Source organism: Parasteatoda tepidariorum, chromosome 9 (genome assembly GCF_043381705.1).
Source record: "Parasteatoda tepidariorum isolate YZ-2023 chromosome 9, CAS_Ptep_4.0, whole genome shotgun sequence".
NCBI classification, from domain to species: domain Eukaryota; kingdom Metazoa; phylum Arthropoda; class Arachnida; order Araneae; family Theridiidae; genus Parasteatoda; species Parasteatoda tepidariorum.
The window spans coordinates 59,978,342-60,002,424 of NC_092212.1; the positions used below are offsets into that span (position 1 = coordinate 59,978,342).

General features: G+C 27.9%; 2 protein-coding genes across 2 annotated transcripts in view; one reads left to right on the forward strand and one right to left on the reverse strand.

Moving 5' to 3' along the window:
* LOC139426453 (uncharacterized) lies at positions 1-2,175 on the forward strand. Its single transcript, XM_071185364.1, has one exon. It carries the CDS (start codon positions 192-194, stop codon positions 1,926-1,928), a length of 1,737 nt encoding a protein of 578 aa, XP_071041465.1. The 5' UTR covers positions 1-191; the 3' UTR covers positions 1,929-2,175.
* A 13,857-nt stretch (positions 2,176-16,032) lies between these two features.
* Positions 16,033-24,083, reverse strand: part of LOC107438073 (SMAD specific E3 ubiquitin protein ligase) — a 72,709-nt gene continuing 64,658 nt past the window's right edge. The window contains exons 14-17 of the mRNA XM_016050243.4: positions 21,398-21,518; positions 19,576-19,777; positions 18,328-18,412; positions 16,033-16,328 (exon numbers count right to left, since the gene is read on the reverse strand). Of these exons, the coding sequence (XP_015905729.1) occupies positions 16,229-16,328; positions 18,328-18,412; positions 19,576-19,777; positions 21,398-21,518 (508 nt within the window). The 3' untranslated portion in view covers positions 16,033-16,228. The remainder of the gene's footprint in view (positions 16,329-18,327; positions 18,413-19,575; positions 19,778-21,397; positions 21,519-24,083) is intronic.

Sequence of the window (24,083 nt, forward strand, 5' to 3'; positions counted from 1 at the left end):
TGGCAGAGGGGAGGAGGAAGGAAGTGAAGCGTAAAGGCAAGCTGTTGTTGATGTTGACATTTTAAGTTACTGTTGCATCGTATTATAAAATTTTATTTAGCTATTCAAAATGCTATATAATTGATTTCTTTTATTTATCTTACTTTTATAACATAATTATAGTTTAGTGATATCGTAATTTTTTAAAAAAAATGGAAGAAAACAATCGACCTCGTCGGGTTAATAAAACTCGACCTCCTTATGATCTAAGACGAAAAGTTTTATTAAAAAACTTTCTTCGTGAGCAAATGTCCCCCATACCTTTACAAACACGAATTGGAAGTTTAGTGAATAATGAAATTCCTCAGAATTCTTCCGAAAATGAAATTGTTGATATTGAAAATTTTGAATCCACATCCACTAGCAATGCGATGAACCTGGATGTTTCTAGTGATGCGCTTGATCCACTGAGTAGTTCTGAAATATCATCCTCTTCCGAAATGGAAATCGACGATGAAGATTCTACTGAACTAGAACACAATCGTAGCTCTCCATCTAAAAGTACACGGACATTTAATTTTACCAAAATTACAGAAATAAAGTTATCGCGATTTAATTCCCTTAAAAGAAAGAGTCCTTCTTTATCAGCCGAAGCAGTTAAAGTAATTGCTGGTAAAAACTCAGCTCAGTTAGAAGGCAAGGAAAAGCACAGTAAAAATGTTAAAGCCGAAGTGCCTGCCAGAGAATCTAAATATAATGCTTTTATGTCACCTTGGAAACGAAAGCCAACCATTGAAATGGGTAAAAAAAGAGGTATTATAAAAGCTAAAAATATGTTACAGTCGTCTAAATTTCCATTTAAACAGCAACAGCTAGATGAAAGCAAATCTTCTAAGCTGAGTAAAGTCCGAAAAATGATTGCTGTAGTTCATAATGTGATTAAAGGGGAGAGTCCAAAATTTAAAAATGTATCTTCTAGAGAAAGTTATTTTAAGAGTGCAAGGCAAACACCTCCACAATATGAAAATACAAATTTTGATTTGAGGTTCTCTAGTACCAGGTCTTCCAAGTACGACTCATTTAGTAATGGAATTTCGATTGATTACGAGAATGAAGAAAACGATTCTGACATACCAGAAAGAGTACGAATGATTAAAGCTATAAAAAAAAGACAATATTGTGGAAAGTATAATACCCCACATGAGGAGTCTTTTCGCAGCAGATCAGTCCTTAAAGATCCCAACAGTTTTGTATGCAAACTTCTCAGAGGGAAGACTTTTCGCAGAAGTGTTGGAGGTGATTCGCAAGAACAAGATAGGTCTTGGGCTCACAGTTCTGATATAAGCTGGTCTTTAAATGAAATCAGAAAATTGGAAAAGGCTAACAAACGCCTGAGAGAAGAAAATAAACTACTCTCAGAGAGTTTGTCGAGTGTCATGGCTGACGTTGATGTAGCTCTTGGATCTTCTCGTAAGCGATCCCGTCCTACTTATAATCCTTGCCAATCAAATATAAGCGATTCTCATATTAATAAACAGGAGCCTAAACAGTATCATAGAGATGTTGATACCCCAAGATGTAAGGTGTTGAGATCTAGATCTGTTCAAGATCGTGGAGAAAGGAGACGTGAAATCAAATCACGGTTATCTTCTCGAAGCATGTGCCATCAACAGTACTCTAGAATACCACCTAGAACTTTATATAGAGCTAAACCTTGTATAATTAATCCTCGTCCATCTGACGAAGTCCCTCTTCCGTATCCTGAATTGCCGCCCATTCTCTCAGTTTCCTCAGATCGCAACTGTGCTAAACCTATCAGTAGAAGATTCTCAATGCTTGAAAGCATGTCTAGAAAACCTCAGGTTCATCGAAGATCCAGCTTTGCTTATGAAAGTAGAACTTATAATCGTCATAATCTGCTTTCGTTACCTGCAGAAGCATTTTATTAATTTTTTTGTTTTAGTTCTTTGATATTAGTTTTAATGTATTGAAATTGGTTTTTATCTGCATTTAGTATTTGATATATTTTCATTTATTTACATTTTATTAGTTGTTAGGTTAACTAGTAAATTGACAAATCTGAAAATTAATCAGGGGTCTGTTCAGGGCAAATTTACTACCGTTTAGCGATACCTTCACAAATTTTACTTTAAGAACAGTAGTTTCACAAAATAACTTTAAAATGTTCTCATAATGTAGGGGTGCACAACCTTTTTGAGTGAAGGGCCACTTGCACCGCAGGTNAGTTAAATAACGGGATCGTCAAAATCACGAGGAAAAGTATAGAAATAATTAGGAAAAAATATATTTATGCTGAACTCAGAACGAATAAAGCGCGTCAAATGCATGATTTAAAATTTGCATGTCATAACAGAATAATTGGAATTTTTTATAATATGTGGGAACGCATAGCAATAACTACCGAGAAAAATTTTTGAAAAATAAGAAAGAATTGCAAAAAATCACTTAGATTGAAGATGAAATCGTCACAAATAAAGTGCACAAAAAGTGATTATTTAAATTTGCGATCTGAAACTCGCGTCATAATAAAAATTAGGAATTTTCAAAATCACGTAGAAAAGCGGAAATAACTGTTTAAAACAAATCATTTATATTTACGATAAATTCGGCTTCAAGGAAGCGCGTTAAACGTACATTTACTAAAGAATCTGTTAAAATTGATTGTGTCAAAACGTGATGACTTAAAAGTGCGATTAAAAATTGTTATTTTTTTTAAAAAATTTTTTATTGTGTTTAGAAGCTCTCGCGGGCCGCACTTCAGTAGTCGAAGGGCCGCATTTGGCCCGCGGGCCGCAGGTTGTGCGCCCCTATCATAATGAAAATAACTCTTAGAGCTAGTACTGTTAAATGCATTATTTTGTTAAATTCAGATTGAAATTTAACTATGCACAATAGGATTTTAAATTTGGATAAAATTTTCAGCCCTAAACTTTGCAATAGCAAAGTTGTTTTTGAATATATACGGAAAAATATATAGAAATTTACCCGTTAAATAATTTTTATTGTGACAGTTTTTGAAAATATTTTCTCACTTTACCTTATTTATGAGTTGATTTTTTAGTTTAATTTTCACAAATTATGTCTAAATTTTTACAATAAAAGTACCTCTTAAAAAAAACCTAGACAGACCCCTGTTATATTTATATTGGTGTGGTTAATCCAGTGGTCTCCCGAAGTGATTTTAGAAGGGCGGTCCCCTGTGCCTGCTCTCTGATGCCTATAAATGTGCCCTCTTTGTCCTGTTTGTAAAAATAAGCCGCCATCCTTTAAAATTAAAAACACTGCCTTTTTATTCATATTCCATTTTTAACAACAAAAAAATCCACTGTTTAAATAATAATTGTGCACTGGTAAAATTATATGTGTTGATAGAATTAATTTTGATTATTATTACAAACATTTACTTTGTTAGGATTATTCTCAACTTGTATTCCATTTTTAACAACAAAAAAATCTCTGTTTAAATAATAATTGCACGCTGGTAAAATTATCTGTGTTGATAAAATTAATTTTGATTATTATTACAAATATTTACTTTGTTATGATTATTCTCAACTAGTTAAATTTTTATAAGTATCTTTTTTCAGGGGGAGGGATATCAACTTAAAATGTTGATTTTCTTATAATTTTCAGATTAAATTAATATAAACATCTTTCAAGTTCTTTATACATTAATAATTTTTTTTTTTGTTGAAAAAAGTTAATACTGAGAGATTGTCTATTAGCATGCCTTTAATTATTTTTATAAGCTATAAATTTTTCTCTTAATCTGATATTGAGAGAGAATTGTTTTTTGAAATGCACTTAGAATAGTATAAGAACTTAGCATAGTATAAGAGGACTTAGAATATTATAAGAGGGCAATTTAAAAATAGTTGAGAATCAGATTCAGTTATTACACATTGTGATAAATTTTTACGGTGTTGAATGAGTGCCCTTTCAAAACTTATAATGCCCTTTTCTGAGAGGCAGCGCCCTGACCTTTTTTATTCCTAGGGAGAACTCTGGTTATTATTATCTGTTTCAGTATTTTGAGTGTTATTATTTGTTAAAATTTTTATGATTATTTATACTAATGGTATACTGTGTATAAAATGAGGTATTGAGAATTGAAGTAGTTCAAGTTTAAAAATATGTACTTAAGAATATATTTTATAAGTACTTTAAACTCACATGAAGACACGAAACTTAAGATAAACATCTTACATCTAGACCTTAATTATCCAAATCAGTTAGGACCAGACCTACTTACAATGAATAAGAAATAATTGTTTGTTTTTAAATTTATTTTCATCAATTAACACTGTAAATTGTGAATATTTTTGAATAATAGTGCTACATGCATAGTATTTAATTTTATTATAGCCATTTAATGACATGCATATTCACTTGCACTATAGCTCTAAATAGCAAAATGTTTTTTTTTAATTTTTTAATTATCATCCATTTGTACAAAACACCATCTAAATCTGAATCGCTTGCTGATTTAATTGATTTTCAAAGTTTATTTACTTTGTTTATATTCCTTTCTAAGGATTTCTACTAATTCCATTTGCACAATATTATATTATATTTTTATTGCACAGACAACATAACACCTTCGTTTTAACGAAAGTGAAAACCTTAATGGCCATACCAAAATACCTTAGTAACAATCAAAATACAGATAAAAATTACTGATTTATGTTGACAAATCCAAGCAACCAACAAGACATTTTTGTTACTTTCAGAAAATCGTAGTGATAATGAGAAAAAAAACATGTGCGGGAAAAAAAACTTTTTAGAATCGACTTGGTTAATAGAAGTATTTGAATGGAAGAGGTTCTACTATATATTGAGAGAGTAAGTCATTAATAGACCAACAATTATAGTTAAAATTTTATTTTATTAAGAAATAACGCTATCTATAACTATATTTCTGGAGTGCAAAAAAATATCTGTTTTTAAAATTTAAATAGTCTTGTTACTGTTGTATTGAATTATTTTGAACCCTAATTTGTTATTTATTTGGATAAATAATATTGTAAGTTAAGGAAAGGAATACCTGATAAGGAAATTTGTTAAATGTATGCAAGTCAATATTTATTTAAAATAGAAATTAAATACAACTTGCATTTAACAATCACAACTTTATTTTTAGGATATATTCAAATTTATGCAGCCCATTATCCAAAAAATAAATAAATTAAAACTGTGTGTTCTTGTATAAACTAATACCTGCTTTAGGTATGAATCTGGAAATCTTCTAAGAAGCATAGATGTTCTGGAATTCTTAGGACATTTAAATAATTTTTATTTGTTGCACAAAATTACTGTACTAGGTACTGGTATTGGTTAATACTGTATATTTCTGATACTGTGTGTTTTATGCATATATATATATATATACATATTTTATCCTTATATTAAGCATCTACTACTGTTATTGCATTATTCACTTGTTATTTTTATGATTTTAAACATGAACACTGAAGGTTTTTGGTAACAGAATTTACTGAGTCAAGAGAGCCTCGAGAGCAAATTTGCAGGCAAATTTGATTTCATGAGTACCAGCTTAGTACTCATGAAATCAAATTTGCCTGCAATGCGAAGCAGTCAGACAAGAGTAAACTTAGGTGTATGCAGATAAACAGCAATAGCAAAATTTGCATGTATAAGTTCGTTAAAAATTGTGCTTAAAAAATTTATGCTTTTAAGTTTTACACAATATCTTTAAAAAAATAAAATAAATTCCTACGTAAACATATGCAAACAAAAAACTAGGATTTTTTAAAATAAATTTTTTTTTTTTTTGGTGTCAGAAAAGAAAATTATTCTTTTCTTTAATAAAAGTAGAAAATGTTTTAATTTTTTCAGCTTTTTTTTTATGTCTAAAATCTGCTAATGCTACAATAATCTACAGCCCCTTTTGTCGCATTGGAGGGCAACCAAGTGAAAATCCTTTAAGGGACTTTAATGTGTAAAGATTGCACCTCCGGTGGTGTTGGAATTCAAATAACACGAGGTATTGAGGAAGGGGGGGGGGGGGGNGGGGGGGGGGAGCTTTCATTTATATATTAGAATACAAAATTTTTATAACCATATAAATGAGCCACATAGGAATCTATGTTGCATTAAAATTGTAAATTTTTACATTAATTTAAATAAGAGAAAAAGATTTTTAAAACATTAATTTATAGATTTCTTATCTCAAAATAAAAGCTACTAATTATAGTGCTTGTCAAGTTTTTTCTGTGCATGTAACTTCATTCAATGTGTTTATAAGTATTTTAAGTTAGAGAAGTTTAATGAACCCAATTGTGGATAATCTACTTATCCTCATTCTGACTTTAAGTAAAATAAATCAAAAATGTACAAGTAATTATTTTTTTAAGAAATAGTTTTAAAATGTGTATAGTTATCAACATTTATGGTCACGCAAGATAGTAAGGCTATGTGTTTTACTTTTGTTATACTCGATTTTCTACTGATTTTAGATCTGAAATCATTTTATAAATGTGATTGACAAAACACTGTATCATTTCAGACATTATTGAATAAAAAATAGAAAAATTGTTTCTTTCTTATGGTTTTACTGACTGACTGAAGTTTTGTTAAAATGAAATAGAATTTTTGTCATAATGAAATAGAATTATATATCTTAATTGCATTGTGGGTAAATAGTGGGACTTCCACACATATCTGGTTTGTTGTGGCCAAATCAATTGAGGTTTTTATCATTGGATAAATATGTTAGTCGGAATGAAGGTACTGCTTATAAAGTACAGCATGTGTAACTGTCAATGAATTACAATAGAGCGTTCGCCTCCCAATAAGGTAAACTGGGTTCGAATCCCAGCTATAACTTGTTGATACGAATTCCGTATCCAGTTTGCACTGACGTAAAATATCCTCAGTGGTAGACTGATCATGGGTTAGAGTCCCTTTGCCATCAGGCTAACCGTGTGAGATCTTCCTCTCCGTGTAATGCAAATGCGGGTTAGTTTCATCAAAAAGTCCTCCAGGAAGGCAAATTTCTCCGAACACTTCATCCTGGAGTTCCCTTGTCTTCTGGATTGAATTCAAAATTACAAGGCTACAGTGTTGAACATTAGTAGTCGTAAATTTGAGTCGGCTGTTCAGTGACGGTTATAAAATAAAATGAATTACAATGTACCAATCATGTTCTCAATCTAGAAAAAACAAAGAGTATTGCTAACTTGATTAGCGAAATGCATTCACACTGTGTGATTCGGATGTTGCAAAAACAATCCCTAAACTGTAGTTTTGTCCATCCGAGCCTTATCTTTGATTTTTTAAATGCTTATCTTTTTTAACTGAGTAACTTCATTAAAAAAATATTACTTCTAAACTATAAAAATTACTTCAACTTGCTCAATAAGTTTCAATTTTATGCTAAACTTATGTAAAATAAATTATTAGTTTTTGAACTAATGAACAAAACAGTAAATTTAGAACCTTCAATTTGCACTAAAAGTCATCTAGTTAAGTTTTGAAGAAATATCTAGTTAAAGTATAGCTGAAAATTCTTGTGCCATTGAATTCTATGTTCAATTCAAGTGTACAAATTGATTTCGTCAGAGTTAATTAAAAAGCTAAGTATTAATAAAACTTCTTTCTTTGGCTGAAACAGCACTGCAGATAAAGCATTTGTTACTTGTGCAAACTTAATCATCAATTCCCTATTTTGTTTAAAAAAAGTATTTCACAAGCTTTGTATCTGCTGGATGGAACAAAGAGTGGCAAAACTATTTTTTACAAATAACTTTTTATTTCAATCAGAATAGTTTAGTTATATAATACAAACATTTTAATATACACAACACAATGATTTCAATATTTTTTTTTTAATTTCCAGAAATTTTTAGCTCTTTGACCACTGCATCCTATATATACATTTTATATAACCAAACAATTGTACAAGTCAAAGAGTTAAATGTTCTGTTATTGCCAATTGAATGTTATTTCTTAAATTCTTCAATGTACATTAAGTTAAACAGATAACAGCATCTATTGGCAGGCAGTTCTGTGAGCTGAAGAGATATGCAATTGGACGTAGTTTGTTAACCAATAAAAAATTAAAATGTGGTATTAACATCACTAAGACTTAGGATACACTCTGTACGAGATAAAAATATTTAAATATCTGTAAAGGTAACAGACATAACATTTACTATTTAAAAACTGGTCAGTGCATAGTAAAGAAAAGGAAAAAAAAAGAGACTAAATTTTAATCAAGCTTAAATGGTACATGCTTTACATTTCATTCGAAAAACTTTACATGTGAACTACTTTAAATATTTCATTAAATTGAAAGGGGATTCATTAGCAAAATTTAATAGAATCCATAAAATTCATAATTTTGCAAAATTGCAAGAAATCTTATTGGGTAGACAACATAAATTTTAACTTTTTTTCCATTCAGACTCCCTGATAAATGCAATGTACTTTTTCATAGGTTGGCTTTTTAATGCAGGCGACTTAAATTTAGTTTTTTTTTTTTTTTTTTTTTATCTTAGCTTAAGTTTTNATTTTTTTTTTTTTTTTTTGCCAACTTCTCAAGTTGGACTGTCTAGATTTATTTATACTCGAGCTTTAATTTTTGTCACTCTGTTAATTATAAGTTTTCTAAGCATATTAGAGGTTTTTCTTATTCTTCATTGAAGCTACTGCATATACTTTGTCTTAAACAATGCTTAAAAACTGAGAAAAGTAAGAATAATTGTCTGCGAAAAGTTAACACTTATATTCTAGAAGCTCTGAGTTCAATAAAAATTCGTTATAGGATCAGTCTGGAGCATCTGTTATCCCTCCTTGATTTTTTTCTTCTTTATAGTATTTTAAATTCACATTTTTTAGATGCAACGTATTTAAAAAATAATAAAGTTAACAGATGTTTTATTATACATTCCAACTTACACTTATGCAGAAAATAAAATTTTATGTATGAAAGCAATGTAAAATTATTTTACTATTTTAGTTATTTCAAGTATTTAAGATAAATTATTTTTTGGGATATTTTTTACAGCATAACATTTAATTACATTTATAGAATATAAAGGAAAATATTCATAAATTTAAAAATGAATTTTTTTTAATGACATAAATGAAGTTCTTACTCAAAAAATACTGCTACAATTTAAAGTGTTGCAGTTTAGATACAATTTCTCAAGTAATATTTTTAACCCCAAAAATATGAGGTCGAATGTGTCATAAAATCAAAACAGAACACAATTCTTTCCTATGTCTGTTTTAATATTTATGAACAAAGTATTATAAATAACAAAACAATCTGAAACATCAACTTACAGAGAAAAATTTAACAATATTAATTATAGCAGCAATTCTGTACATTAATGTGTTATTGAAAAAAAAATTGTTTTCATTGATCAAATATGTGGTAAAAAGACTTCAATAATTTGCACACATTTTTTCAGAATTTTTAACGCTCAACATTTTCCTAAATCAGGGAATTTTTTTTTAACAGATGCAATATATTATTTCCCAATTAAAAATTTTGAGATGATCTGTGTTTCTATTTAGAAAAAAAGGCAAATAAAATTGTAAATTTCTACATGCAAAATTGCCCATAAAGATCAAGAGGTGATCTTGATTTTTAACAGGCAAAATTCCTGTTAAAAATCAAGAGGTGAGATAATTTAATAGCTTGTATATGATTGAATGAAGAGAATTAGCGTAAAATCCATTATACAACTCTAAGCACAAAAATTATTATGTTACTCAAAATTATAAATATTTTTTACAAAAATTAAAGGAAAGAAGATAACTAGGGTGTCTCCTTACCCTATATTTCTACACCTAAAAAGAATGGTCAAGGGAATGCAAAAAAATATTAGGTTGCCTAACAGATGCAAGATGCTGAATCTGTTAAAGTGATGATACTTATGATATAATTTTTTCTTATTACAGTACAGAACCCGTTATCCGGAAATCAAAAAACCGGAACGAAATTCGATTAGTTTTCCCGTCATTTTAAAAAAAAATTTTTTTTTTTTCCTCATAAGATTTTAGGATTTTTCGTTCTTTTTTGAAAGATGTTTACCTTACCATCATTTTGGAAATAATCATTAGTGTATTACTTCATCGTTTTTTCTTCTTTTTAAGATTATTTCCAATTTTTTTTTTTTTTAGTTGGGTTTAACTATTAAAAAAAAAAACGGCTTTTTGTAACGATTCAGAAAACCGGAAAAATCAGTTATTCGGAATATCGATGGTCCCAATCGTTCCGGATAATCGGTTCCCTACGTATTTGTTAAAGTTCACATATCTTTTTTTCTTGCATTTCTCCAATGTTTCATCATTTATTATTCAATGAGAAGAAATAGTTAATCTGAAAAAATCATGATGCACTGACTGACACATTTCTAGTCACCATAACTCATATTAATAATGAAAAAAATACTTACAGAGATATGGGGAAAATGTTAAGACCTTAATATATACTTGTATTATCTAAGTGTATAATTGAATTTTCAAAATAAAAATATTGGCTAAAATCAGAAAAATAATCTATATTCATATTATTACCGTTACTTAAATCTCAAACAGCAGGAATTTAAGAAAATAATAGTGGGGAAGTTAATATATTTTAAAATTATATTTAATAATGTGTAACAAAATTATAATGCTAAGTTCTATAACGTTTTTTTTTTCTCAATATTTCAACAATATGAACAAGAATTACAGTTTACACTAAAAAAAAAACTACATTACTTTTATATTTCACATGAAGAAACTAGTTTCTAACTATTTGAGAAATATATTTAAAACAGGGCCCATATAGTTCGTGGAAAAAGTAACAAGCAGTAATGATATTTCCTCATAAATTAATTTTTAGAGGCATTAAAGACACATTATTATCAATATAAATTAGTTATTAGAAATATACATTCAAATTTCATTATATGGCATTTTTAAGACTGAAATATAACTAAATAAGAATTTCTATTGTAAAATTAATATTTTTGCAGACTGTTTGAATCCTAAAAAAATGTTTAACCATAATAGCAAAAATATTCATTAATTTAATAATAAAAAAATATATATAACTGAAGCCAGGTAATTGAAATATATAAATCATAGAACAAGTAATTGTAACGTCAAATTATGGATGTATCTAAAATAAATCTACAAAAAAATAACGTAACATGCAGACAACATAAAATACACATATCTTTCAAAGATATCCATACATTCACGTTTTACTTAAATACATTAAAATACAAAAAATATTTCAAATACACAGTAGTTGGAAGCATATCACATACACATTTTATAGAAAATAAAGAATATGTCAACTAAGGATTAATAAATTATTCACAAGGAAAAACAAAACAAAAAAATTTTTAATGAAGTTTTTTTTTAATAAAAAAAAATTTTATTAACTAAAAGTGTTAGCAAGACAATATTATATAATTAAGATTGAAGTAGCAGTCAGTATTGAATTTGGCACAGTTAAAAAAATTTTGTAATAGACTTTGTTGTAAAAAATAGACAAGATACAAGAAAATGTAGATATTTTATTTTAAAAATATGACAAAATATTGTACATAATTTTGGTGTTTTATATTTAAAAATTTTATGGGGTTATGTTCAACAAAAATATGCAAAATAAAAATTTAACCAGTAAGAGAAACAGTTAGTTGTGAGAACGGGCGTTTGAATCCATGAATGTATTAAATGGTGATTGGTGCTCATTGAATCTGTTGGGGTCACTAAGTCCTCCAAGATCCCATAACAAATAGATACTTATGGGGGGTATGGATCCAGGAGTTCCCTTGTCTTCTGGATTGGGTTCAAAATTGCAAAGCTACGGAATTTAATATTGGTAGTCGTAAACTGAAATTGGGGTTGGTTGTTCAACGACGGTTATAAAATAATATCTGTATGTTTCTGTTTCTACTTTCAATATTTTAATTTTGATGTAATAAAAGCACCTCTCTCTTGCTTTTTCTAAAAATATTTTATAACACCTCATAACTAATAAAATTTAGTTACACCTCATTATCAAAAGTTTTACCAATGGACCACAAAGAAAAAAAAAAAAAGCAAATTTTAATACTTTTTATAGAATATGAAGCTGAACTTTAGTAATAAATTTTTTTTGGGAGAACACATGACCTTTGATCAATCACATTAGATAATTACCATCGAATAAAAGGGCCCTTTACTGTAAAGGTAAAAAATAATGTTTCCTAAGGGGCAAGAAATATAACAAATAGGGATTAAAAAGTTGTTTGTCGGTTATCACTTTATTCTTTGTCGAGAATGTCCCCACATACATTTTATTTTCTTAAATAAATATGGAATTATTATGAATGTTTCATAGCAGTCTGAAAATAATTTTACTTCATGCTTATTTCTTAAAATTTTCCTTTATTTTATAAATAAAGCTTGTAATGTTTACCTTATCGTGAGAAATTCTTCAAAGGAAATGCCTTACACTATTAATATTTAGTTTTTTTAGTTCAAAATTTCCATTTTTTGTTTTTTTAAAAAAGTGACCACTGTTAGAATGCTGTAATCGGTAACCAGCAAAATTCCTAATTTTGCCCTATACTCTACTGTATTTAGTAAAGAATTTACTTTAAAAAATCAATATTTTATTTATTATCAATTTTCTGAACTGATTTCAAATAGTTACTTTTATTAAAGCTTAAAAAAATTTATCATTTTTTGGTAATTTCTTTTAAATATACTTCAATATTAATACAGGGTGCGTAGCCAAATCTTTGAATCAAAAATAAGCACTTTTTAAAAACTTTTCAAGCACTTTACAAAAATTTTCAAGCACTCAAGAAATTTATAATCAATCAATGATATTTTTGAAAAACAAAACTTTTTATAAACAATTTTAGAGTTAAAAAAACCCAAAAAGAAACGGGCAAAAAATTGAGTGAATAAAGTGAATTCAACTTGACCCTGAACTCAGAACAAAAGTACCCTTACCCCCTACGTCAAAAAAAGTGTTAGAAGTAAAATAAAATAAACAAGAACAAAATTAAAATAAATTAAAAAGAAAAACATTTCATAAAGATCTGATATTCTCTATCTGAATTGGAGCACTCGGGTTTCGGTTTCAAGCGTGTGCGCATGCGCAAGTCATAACATGGGTACGACATGAAGTCCGCGTGAATGATTACATAGCAAACTCCACATTTTTCGTGAAATGCATGGGATCCACCAAATATCACTGAAGGAGAAAAAAAATTATTCCGAAAAAAAAGCACTTTTTAAAAACGCCAGCTGAAAAAAGCACCTTTAAAAGCTTTTAAAAACGGAATGCCCAAAAAAGCACCTTAAAGTACTTTTTACAAACGCTACGCACCTTGTAATATCAATATATTTTATATATCAATTATTTCAATATTAATATATTTAAAAAATATTCAATAAACTTATATTGCTCATTAACTCACAATTAAGAATGGTTGAAAAAGATTCTATAAGAAATACTATTTTGAGATAAGTTTTTCTAAAAATTAATTTTAAAATAAAATGCATAAATGTGCAGAATAGTAAACCTTGGAAGTTACTGCTAGGAAAAATATGTAGAATAGTAAATTCAAAACATATCTATTTTTTTTCTTTCTAGTTTTCAAGAAGTGGGGTTGCTAAAATAACATCTATTACAAAAATATTGTCAACTAACACTATGTAACTGCAAATATTTTATAATTGTGTTTCTTTTTAAGCTCAAGCTATTTCTACATTGAAGACAAATAAAAAGAAAAATGTACACCCTTAAAAATAAAAAATATTTTATGTACATGATTTCTCTATTTAATGATAGTGACTTGGTTGTAAGAATCACACTTTGCAACATTGATTGTTTAGTCTTATTTACTAAAACATTCATAAGAGACGAAGATAAAAACATCTGAACATCAGTCTTTAATGGAAGCAAATTTTAAATATCTTGAATGTTAAAATGATATACATTCTTTTTTAAAATTAACTTTTATTTATAAAATAATTCAACACAAAATTTACTATTTTACTGATAAAAAATAGATACATAAAAAAAAGAAGCACCAGCTTAACATTTTTTGAGTTTATACATTAATTTAATTTTACTCAGAAATGATTACTATATACAAATATCAATAAATAAAAATGTATTAGGAAGTTAAGATACGTGTGATCAAACATGAGTATATTATGAAAATATTAAAAACTACTTTGAGTATTTTTTTCCAATAGCTAAAACTATAAATATGAGTATACAAATTCATCAAAGATAAAACTAAGAAACAAATTAAAGATATGTTTTACAATTATTTTAAAGCTCATAAGTTGAAATTGTGTATATTAGTAAGAAGAGAAAAAATAATATCCATTAAGTTTTTATGAGTATGGTTGAACTTCTGAGTAACAAGAAATGGTTGAAAATTTACAGATACCCCTTTTCAGAACTAAGTCATTTTGAAACAACAAACAGCGATTGAACCCTTCTTAAGATATTGGTTCAAATAAAATTTAGTAATCTAAAATATTAGATTATGAAAATTCCACTAAAATCATAAAATTTATCGTGAAAACAGGCAAACCAAAACAATTTGGAAAATGTTGTTACAAATTTTACCTTTTGCTCAAAAGCATAATTTTAACAATGCAACAAAATTTTCACAACTCATTTCAATCTGAGAAAATTTTATAAATATCTGTAATATTTGAAGCATTTTCAATTACACATGTAAAGACAAAATTTCTACAATATAAATAAATATCTACATAATAAATCTTATTAATAATAAAAAATTTATTAGAAAAAAAAATGCTAATAATTTTAAAATATTTGCAGAGCATATGTTAAAATAAATAACAAAACAAAAATTACAAGCCCAATTTATCTTAAGCCATTTTTAAAATTGAATTTACACACATCCTTAAATACATAAAATATTTTTTATTGATAATTTTTGATGTTACATTACAGTTATTTCAGGATGATAGAAAGAAAAGGAATAAATTTTTTTTTGGAGCTTAATATCAAAAATCTAGCAATCTTTGTACAATATATGCAACTGAAAAAATATTTTGATTATTTTTTCCACTAATGTAAAGTTTTCCATGAAAGCAATGCACTGTATAACAGATATTTATTTACGCATAGACCTTAGCAACACCAAAGGCAATTGAAGTGTGAAGGCCACTGCATAGTAGGCTTTTAAAAGTTCAGTAATTGTTGACAATTGGTAAATGAAATCGTGTTTTTTATTCTGATAACACGTGGAGAAAGGCAGCTCATATAGGTCAAGAGATAAATGTATGTATTTTAAAAAAAGTGCAAACTTTCCTCTCCTTTAACTCTTTGTATAAAACAATTTTTATTACTTTTTTTCTATTTTATGTGCTGAGCATTAAAAGCAAGTTCATGAGTAAAAAGTTTAAATTAAATAAATTTATTGATTAAAATGTAAGGAAAGTTATATGTCTTTCCGTATCTTTTCAAAATTATTGTAATATAAAAAGCTTCTAACAAACTAATGTTTTGCAAATAAGTATTATAAAAGTAAATTTAATTTGGATGGTGTAAATACAATAATAAAAACATGAGTTTGACTAAAATTAACTTTATAATATATTTCATTCATAATAAAAATAATAATAAATAAAAATAAAAAAAGTTTATTTTAAACTAAGTCATACTTTATATGTTTGAGCTTCATTATAATTATAAGAATCACAATATGTAATATAAGCTGTAAATAAAGGTAAGACTGACTTGTCAAAGAAAAATTATAATGTTTACATTAGCCATTTGTTAATGTGCCAAAAAAATATAATTTTTTTAGCATTCCTAAATAAAGTTCATTTATTAATTTATATTTTTTCTACAATATTCTTAAAAATGTCAGATGGTGCTTCCTTTGAGTTAAAAAGAAATATTTTTGAACACAATTTTTATGCCACACACAAGAAAGTTTATAAATAATCTATATATATATATATATATATAAAATACTAACAGTGCAATTTACAAGCACTGGTAGTAAAAGCTTCACCAAGTGACTTTGAGAAAAAGGAGTCTTCAAGATGCATCTTCAAGTTCCTTGGTTAAAATTCTTGAACGAAAACAATTCATCATTTTCTTTTTTACACCCTTCTGTGAAATGCAAAGTTCTCAAAATTTTTTAAATAAATATATAAGGCTCATTCTTGGAAGATGAAATGATTTGAATTCCTAATTTTCACACAATTGAGTTCACTCAACAGCAAATCCACATGTTTCTTCTATAGCTTGAGTTAATTTTTCATATAATTTTTCATAGGATTCGTATGGAGGAATATCGATGCGGTTAAAACTAAAAACAAAATATAGCTACATTAGAATATATTAAAAATTTCATGATTTAAAATCTTATGTTAGAAGTGCTTAAGAACAAATAAATTACGATGAATTAAGAGTCCAATTTATTTTTTAATATATGAAGGCAACATTTCACTTTTAGAAACAAAAAGTTTTGTCAAATCAAAAAATGACCCACTCTTAGAATTGCTTATTAAATATATAAAAAATACTGCCTTATAATAAATTTTCCATTTCAAAACTGAACTATTTACAGAATTGTTTGACAAATATACACAGAAAACTGCCCCATACCATGGCATAGGTAGTGTGAAGCAAGACGAGACATCTGTCCGAGGGGTGAAAAATTTATGAGAAAATTAAATATTCTTTGTTTCATTTACTTATTGCAGGCCCCATAACTTCTTAAAATATTTATACGATTTACCTAAAAATTTAACAGTCAGAGAGTAGCTAGTAAAAATTTGCACATAGAATCTTTTAAAAATTTTTCTCCTTAATAAATTGGCGACAGACTAAAAAATGTTTTTGTCTTCAGGAAAAATATCATTCTACCAAACGCAATCAAAAAGTATAATTGAAGCTATATTCGTAACATACATTGTTGTATTTTAAACTGAATCAAAGTAAAATTTATGAAGTTATCAAAGTACGATGTGTTAAAAAACATTATGTAAAGTTTCAAAATCTTATTCAATGTAATTTTTTTATTTTTAAAAATGCCAATTGCAGAGGATTTAAATTTTCACATCATCAATAACATAAAATGGTCCTGAAAAAACCCCTTTTAAGCTCTGAACCAAATTGCTAACAGGTTCAAAAATCGAGTTTGTCCCCAGGCACTGTAAATCTTAGCTATGCTTCCGCCCATTCAGTATTGAATTTGCCTTCACAAAATTATTAAAAAAATACCCCATTTATAGAATTGTTTGCTAATAAATAAATTTATGATAAATGTTGTCTTATTAATGAAAGCATCACAATATTCTGTGCCATTTTTACCCTTTTCAATTAATATTCATGAAATACTTATCAATACTGTCAAATTATGTTAACCTAATAAAATAAACTTTTTTGAAATATTTATAGAGAGGTTCTCCTATGAATATATTTTTTGAAAAACTCTATGAATGAGCTTAACAGATAAGAATGAGCTTAACAGATAACTTCGTGAATGAAGTTATAATGGTAATGTTAGGGGAATTTAATTATTAAAATAAGCCTATTTATCAAATAAACAATATTTAAACCAGGGCTCGAAAAACCACCCCTCCTCGGCGGTCAAAAATTCCCCGCAGAGGGCCATTTTTCCGTTAATGTTCGTGATACATTTTTAATTTTTGTTATCTAACAAGAGTCTAGCTACTCACTTCTAAAATGACCTTCTAATCTAGAAATATTGCAACATACTGCGCATGGAGGAATTGATGTTTTCTCTGTCTGGGAGTACTGCAGCACTGTTGAAAGGGGCTCTTCAGCAATGAACTTACAAAAAACACATTACGTACTGGTCTTAAACAAGAAGCGTTAAACGCAATTATGAACATCTACCTAAATGGAAAACCCCTTTCGGATTTCTGTGCAGAAACCTCTGTAAATCATTGGCTTGGTTGGGGAACTGGCAAACGTCATATTTGATTCATTTAAAAAACGCAGTAACCTCGGATAAATTGACATTCCAGATAACTTGACCTTTGTCATTTAAATTATTTCATCAAAGAAATACTAGGTTTTACTATTAGTAACCTAGTATTTCTTTTATTACTGTATAATGCAATCCTAGTAACTACTAATTCATTGTGCAATTTATATAAATGCTTGTAATAAATAAGAGAAAATTATATTTCTATTTATTTAGAAGCTACGGGTTAGTTTCAAAAGACGGCGGGTACATTGTTCGACAAGCCATCCTGGGGGACGTGTAAAATTTCTGAGTTTTTTTAAGCCCTGATTTAAACTAATTTCCTAATCAAACAATTAAGATAATTACTTACCAAGTATGAGCTTTAGGGAGGTTATCTGAACTAGCTTCTATTAGATGAATAGTAAATAGCCTTGGTCCAGCAGCACCAGTAGAACCTATCCCATAATAAAAACAAGAAATTATTTACTTAATCCCTAAAACATAAAGAGCTAAAAAAGTAACAAAATTTTGATGAATCATTCCACAAACATCCACTATTGGTCATTAACAACGTGAATTTTGCTTAAGTAAATATAATTAACAATGTAGAGTATCAAAAAGTAATTAAAAAAAATTAGGACATTAAAAATCAAACAGGGTAGATCTTTTATTTACTTATTTAAGAAAATGAATAAAAACTATTTCAAAGCTCTAAATTTTGTTAAGTTTCTAAAGGCAAATACAATTGTATTCTTTCAATATTATGGTTTGAAAATATAAATTCTTATTATCCTCAATATTATATTTAAAGATAAATTCTTATTCTATTGAAGCAAAAGTTGAATTTTTGCTATTTGCACATTTCTTTTTCAACTTAATATAACTTATAAATACCACAAGTTTAGTTAATAGTGAGCAATTCATACTACTGCATTATTATTTGAGCTACAAACAACATAAACAGTATTCTTAATGAAAACTTTAAACTTCAGTGATAACTAATAAATAACTTTATTCACAAAATCTATTATGCAGGACTTTAATAATCTAATAATATAATTTTAAGAAGAACAGTATTATAAAAAAAAATGATATACACCGAGGGACTTAGGCACAAGACTTGTTCATTTACAAAATGCTTTTAAACTTTTTATAACATAAGTAAATTATAATACATTTGTGAATTTGTGCCTATATTGAATTCAATTTTCGTTAACTCATAATTTGAAGTTTTTAAGGAAAAACATATACAAAAAGTATTTGTAACATTTAGGGGCCCCACAGAAATATAAGGATCCTTAGACTGTTCTCTTAGTCCTTATTATAAATCCAGCTCTGTGTACAGTCAAACTGCTGTAGTTCGATTATAACTTTAAGTCTACTTTTCACAAAGTCCCAATCCTTTAATCTCTAATTTCAAGTTAAATATTCTAGATTACTCAATTTGTACTGTCTTCATTCAAAAAAGATGCCATAAAAAATCTTTTATAGCAGAAAAAAGTACAAATTTTCATCTTAACTGGTCACTAGGTCAGTAAAAGAAATAGATTACAAAAAAAAAAAAAAAAAAAAAAAAAAAAAAAAAAAAAAAAAAAAAAAAAGATCAAGCAAAGTTTACCTTGTAAGGCTTTGAATCCTTGTAGTGGCACACGGGAGCTTCCTGTAACAAATTGAAGAAGTCTTGCTCTTTGCTCTTCACTATAACTGTCAACAGCTTTCCAAAACCATTTTACAATATTTGTGTCAGGGTTACAGTGTTTCAGGCGAGTATTTATTTTCCAATCCTCTAAATCAATTTTTCCTAATCCACCAATAACAAGCTAGAGTTTAAATAAAATGCAAAGACTATTGTTAGAAAAGTATTGATGCAATGAACACAAAATACTCAAAATTTTAACTGGAATGGTTTAGATTTTTATTTTCTGAGTATCACAGAAAATTTTTAAAATTTAATTCATTCTTAAACAAGCAATTTGAGAATTTTCTACATCTTGTTCTACTTTAAAAATTGTATTAAAAGTGATTTTAATGCATGGTTAAATTCTTTTCTTAGACCATTAAAAACATTTTTGCTTTAATGGTTAAGGGGATCTAGAGAGCTTTTCCTAACAAAATTTTTAATTAAAAAAAATATATATGATACAACCTATTTTATTCTAAACAATTTGACACCAAATATAAGATAACACTTAAAAAAATTTCAAAGTTATAATAAAAATACTGAAACCCTCTCAGTGAAAACGGAATTTCAAGTATTTTATAGAAAGTTATTTATTATTTAAAGTTTGTCCTTAAATTTTTTTTTTCTTTTCAGAATTCAAACTTTTTCACCTTGTGTACAAGATTTCTAGAAGATCTTGTTAAAACTGGGTAATTAGTTCCAAAAATTAATGTTCTTTTAATTGTAAAAATATTTCTTTATTTTAAATTTTTTGAACAAGAATAGTACACATGGAATAGTTTAGTCATTAACATGATTTCTATGATCTTAATCATGTATACAAGATGCCATAGTATTTTTTCCTTTCAAATTTAAGCTCTAAAAAAACTTGACTTAAATTATAAGAGTCCTTTGCATTGTTTCAAAATTTTTTTTACATATAAATGTTTGTACTTATGTTAAATTCCAATAAGAAATTCAACATTTTTAGTTAAATTTTAGATAGGTTATAGAAAGTCAAAAAAAGCTGTACATAGAAGCTTTCTTGATGCAACCAAAACCATCCACTTAATAAATTTAAATATTCTGTGCAGTAAAAAAAAAATTTAAACTTTTCACGCAGTAAAATACAGCAATATATAACATGAAAGCCAATAACCCAAAAATTTCTTAAGTGTGCACAATTAATTTAATATGTTTTAAAAAAAGTAAAAAAACCAGCAAAATTAATTCACAACAAGACAACATTCTTTTTTAGCTTTCATATGACATAATATTAATAATACATGAAAATTGAGAAATCTGTTAAGCAATTATTTTAGCAGTTTATAAGTAATTATTAAATAAGTCATATTTGACTCCTACTTCGTTATCTGCCAATTTTTTCACTCTAAACTGGTTTGTCCCTACACTGTATGTGCTGCACTAAGTTGGACACAATGCATGTTTTTTTTTTAAATCAAAATTTCTGGTAAAAGTAAAGAAGTAAACATGCACCAGAGGTATCAGTAATTGATTGATTGAATGTAGGGTTTAGTGGCACAAGGTCCAAACGAGGACACGCTGCACCAAGAGGTACCAGTAAAGAGGTTAAACATGTTTCAGAAAATTTTAAAAAAATATTTTAGAATGCAAAATTATTTCAATGGCACTGTAAAAAGTACATTTTATAAAATAAATTTGAAGCCAAAAAACATAACTGCAAATTTTTTTAAAAATACAATTAGGTTTTTAAATATGGTTTCATTATTTAAAAATAGATTTTAAATAAAATACCAACCTCAAGCTCTTTCTCATCAAATGATTTCAAGAAGTGTTGGGGTATCAACTCATTGAAGCCTTTCATGAGTGATAAGAATTGTTGCTCTATACCTCGCATGAAACGATAGTTTACATATAACCTGCAATGGAGAAATTATTATTTCACAAAAAACTAGGTTATTAAGTTGTTGTGAGATGCAATTTTAAATGCAGGTTAAAAAACTTTATTAAATAATTAATTACTTGTACAGAATTATGTTTTCAGTCCAAGATACAAATATTAAGGAACATTACAAAAAGATCAAATTCTATTTTTTTTATTAGCATGCATTGTTGGGGTGTTTATAATACAAGGTTGAGTCAAATGAAAGCGAGCTAACCCACCCCACATAATAATGACTCAGTTTATTTTTTGCAATGTATGCACATAGAACATAGACATCTCTCAACTGTGAAGCGTTGGTATGAAAATATAAGTTTTTCAATGCACTCATACAGTGGGTTAAACACAATAACGTTGACATGCTGTTAAAGACCAACAGTATGCTGTAGTTAGGTTTAAGCTATAAACCTAACCTACTATACCTATAGGTATATATTAGATTATAAACGCCTAAGGTTGGACCGTCTTGGGCTATTACTGGTCGAAATTACTAAACCAGGTGAGACCAAATCCAGTAGTGTGAAACTCTGGACTGGCTGTTTGTTGCAATCAAGAACAAACCACCAGGAAAATTGACAAATGGGGTCATTTTACTATACTCAGGGATGAGATTAGCCAAAAGGCAAAAAAGCTGAATTTCTACACTAGTAAATTTTACGCAAGCGCAACCCTTTAATAATAAATTCCAGGCAGTTTAAGATAATAAATAATGTGTTGACATACAATTGTGTACTAATCTATTATTATATAAATGATTACATTGATACTTAACATTTAGTGAAAATAAAAATTACCAATTGAAAAAATAAACCTGGAAATTATATTTTTCCTCAGTTCACATGAGAGACTTATTACTTGAAAAACTACCTGGTTTAGCAAATAAAAACTATTGAGTATATACATAAATATTTCATTTCTTTTAATAAATACTGTTATGTGATTTATAGCAAATGTATCAGTAATATTACTTTTTGAATTATTTTGGGGAAAAAAAAAACTACAATGGGCAGAATCATTATGTTCATATTATAGTCTAATCTAACTAGAGCCCTGTGAAACATATCAATAACGGTGAAGTAGAAATATATAGTAACTCCTTAACATACAAAATTGCTATTTTAGTTTGAAAAATTAAATGACAATCAGCAACTGTTTAGATAATTATTTTTCATTTGATAAGAATTTTGCATTTTATAGCATAAATAACAGCAATTATAATTTAAAATTTTGATGATGAGTTAATTAACTCCTTTTCCAACAAAAAAAAAATTAACCACTTTTTAAGTGATTGCTTTTGTTTGCTATATCTTTTATGTTTGCTATATTTTGTCGTTAGTCCATCTTCAAACATTTTGTGACAAATCTTACTTTTTCTTCCTTGCAAGCACAGAATGTTAGTTTTGAATATATTCCCTTCCAGTTTCTCAGATGTTGATACTAATAATCGTCGTTAGAAAAACAGTCACCTTTATAGTAACTAATTTTAAAAATTTTTTTTACTTCTTACAAGAATCGCGATAGTTGATCTTAAAATTGCGTGAATATGAGTAACAATTATGGATTTGGAAATCACATGAATATGAAACTAGATATACGATTTTGAAAATGAGAAAATACAAACTGGGATATAGAATTTTTAAAACGTGTAAATACAAATCACGATTCATAATTTTTAGATCGCGTAAATACGAATCATGATGCATAATTTTTATATTGCATAAATAAGAATTATGATGCATAATTTTTAGAATGTGAATTTTAATGTCTTATTTTTAAATCACATATAAATACGAAAATTAATGTTTGATATTATAACCGCATGAGCAAATCAAGACATTGAATTTTAAACTCGCTTGAATACGAATCGCTACATTGGTCTTAGAAAGGCGTAAATACAAATCACAATATCGGATTTTTAAACCTCGTATATAAGAATCGCAATGTACAATATTCAAATCGAGTGAATAAGAATCGCAACATGCAACTTTTATATTACGCAAATCTGAAAAGCTATGTTTGATATTAAAATCGTGCCGGCCGATGGTCGAGTAATTAGCGTGCCTGACTGCAAGCCATTGGCTGCTGGTTCGAATCCGGCGCAGGGCATGGATGTTTCACTCTGTGTTTTGTTCTCTATTGTGTGAATGTGGCCCGCCCTGTAAAACAGGTATGTGGCAGTGTGGCGTGGGTAATGTCGCTCGCCTCCGTGACTTAGGTTCACAGGTGCCCACTGGATAACGTTAAATGAGTAACATTTCTGGCATCTTCCTCGGTGAAAAACATTAAAGTTCAGTGCCTGGCGTTAGGAAAATAATAAATAAATATTAAAATCGTGAGAATAAGAATCGGGATATTAGCAGATTCCAGGCTTGGGACCTCTAAAAGACTTGTCAGAAGCAGCGTCGTTTGAACTACGAAAATCGTAGCTATCTGGCAGACGGGTAAAAATGCAGAAAATCTCATTTGCTGCATGTAAAAGGGGAGAAAATAGCTAAAATAAGTAAAAATGAGGAAGGATTGGTAACTATGTAGTTCGAATTTT

Bases quoted from the DNA above. Each gene is read 5' to 3' on its own strand.
- LOC139426453 (XM_071185364.1), top strand. From the start codon at position 192: ATGGAAGAAAACAATCGACCTCGTCGGGTTAATAAAACTCGACCTCCT.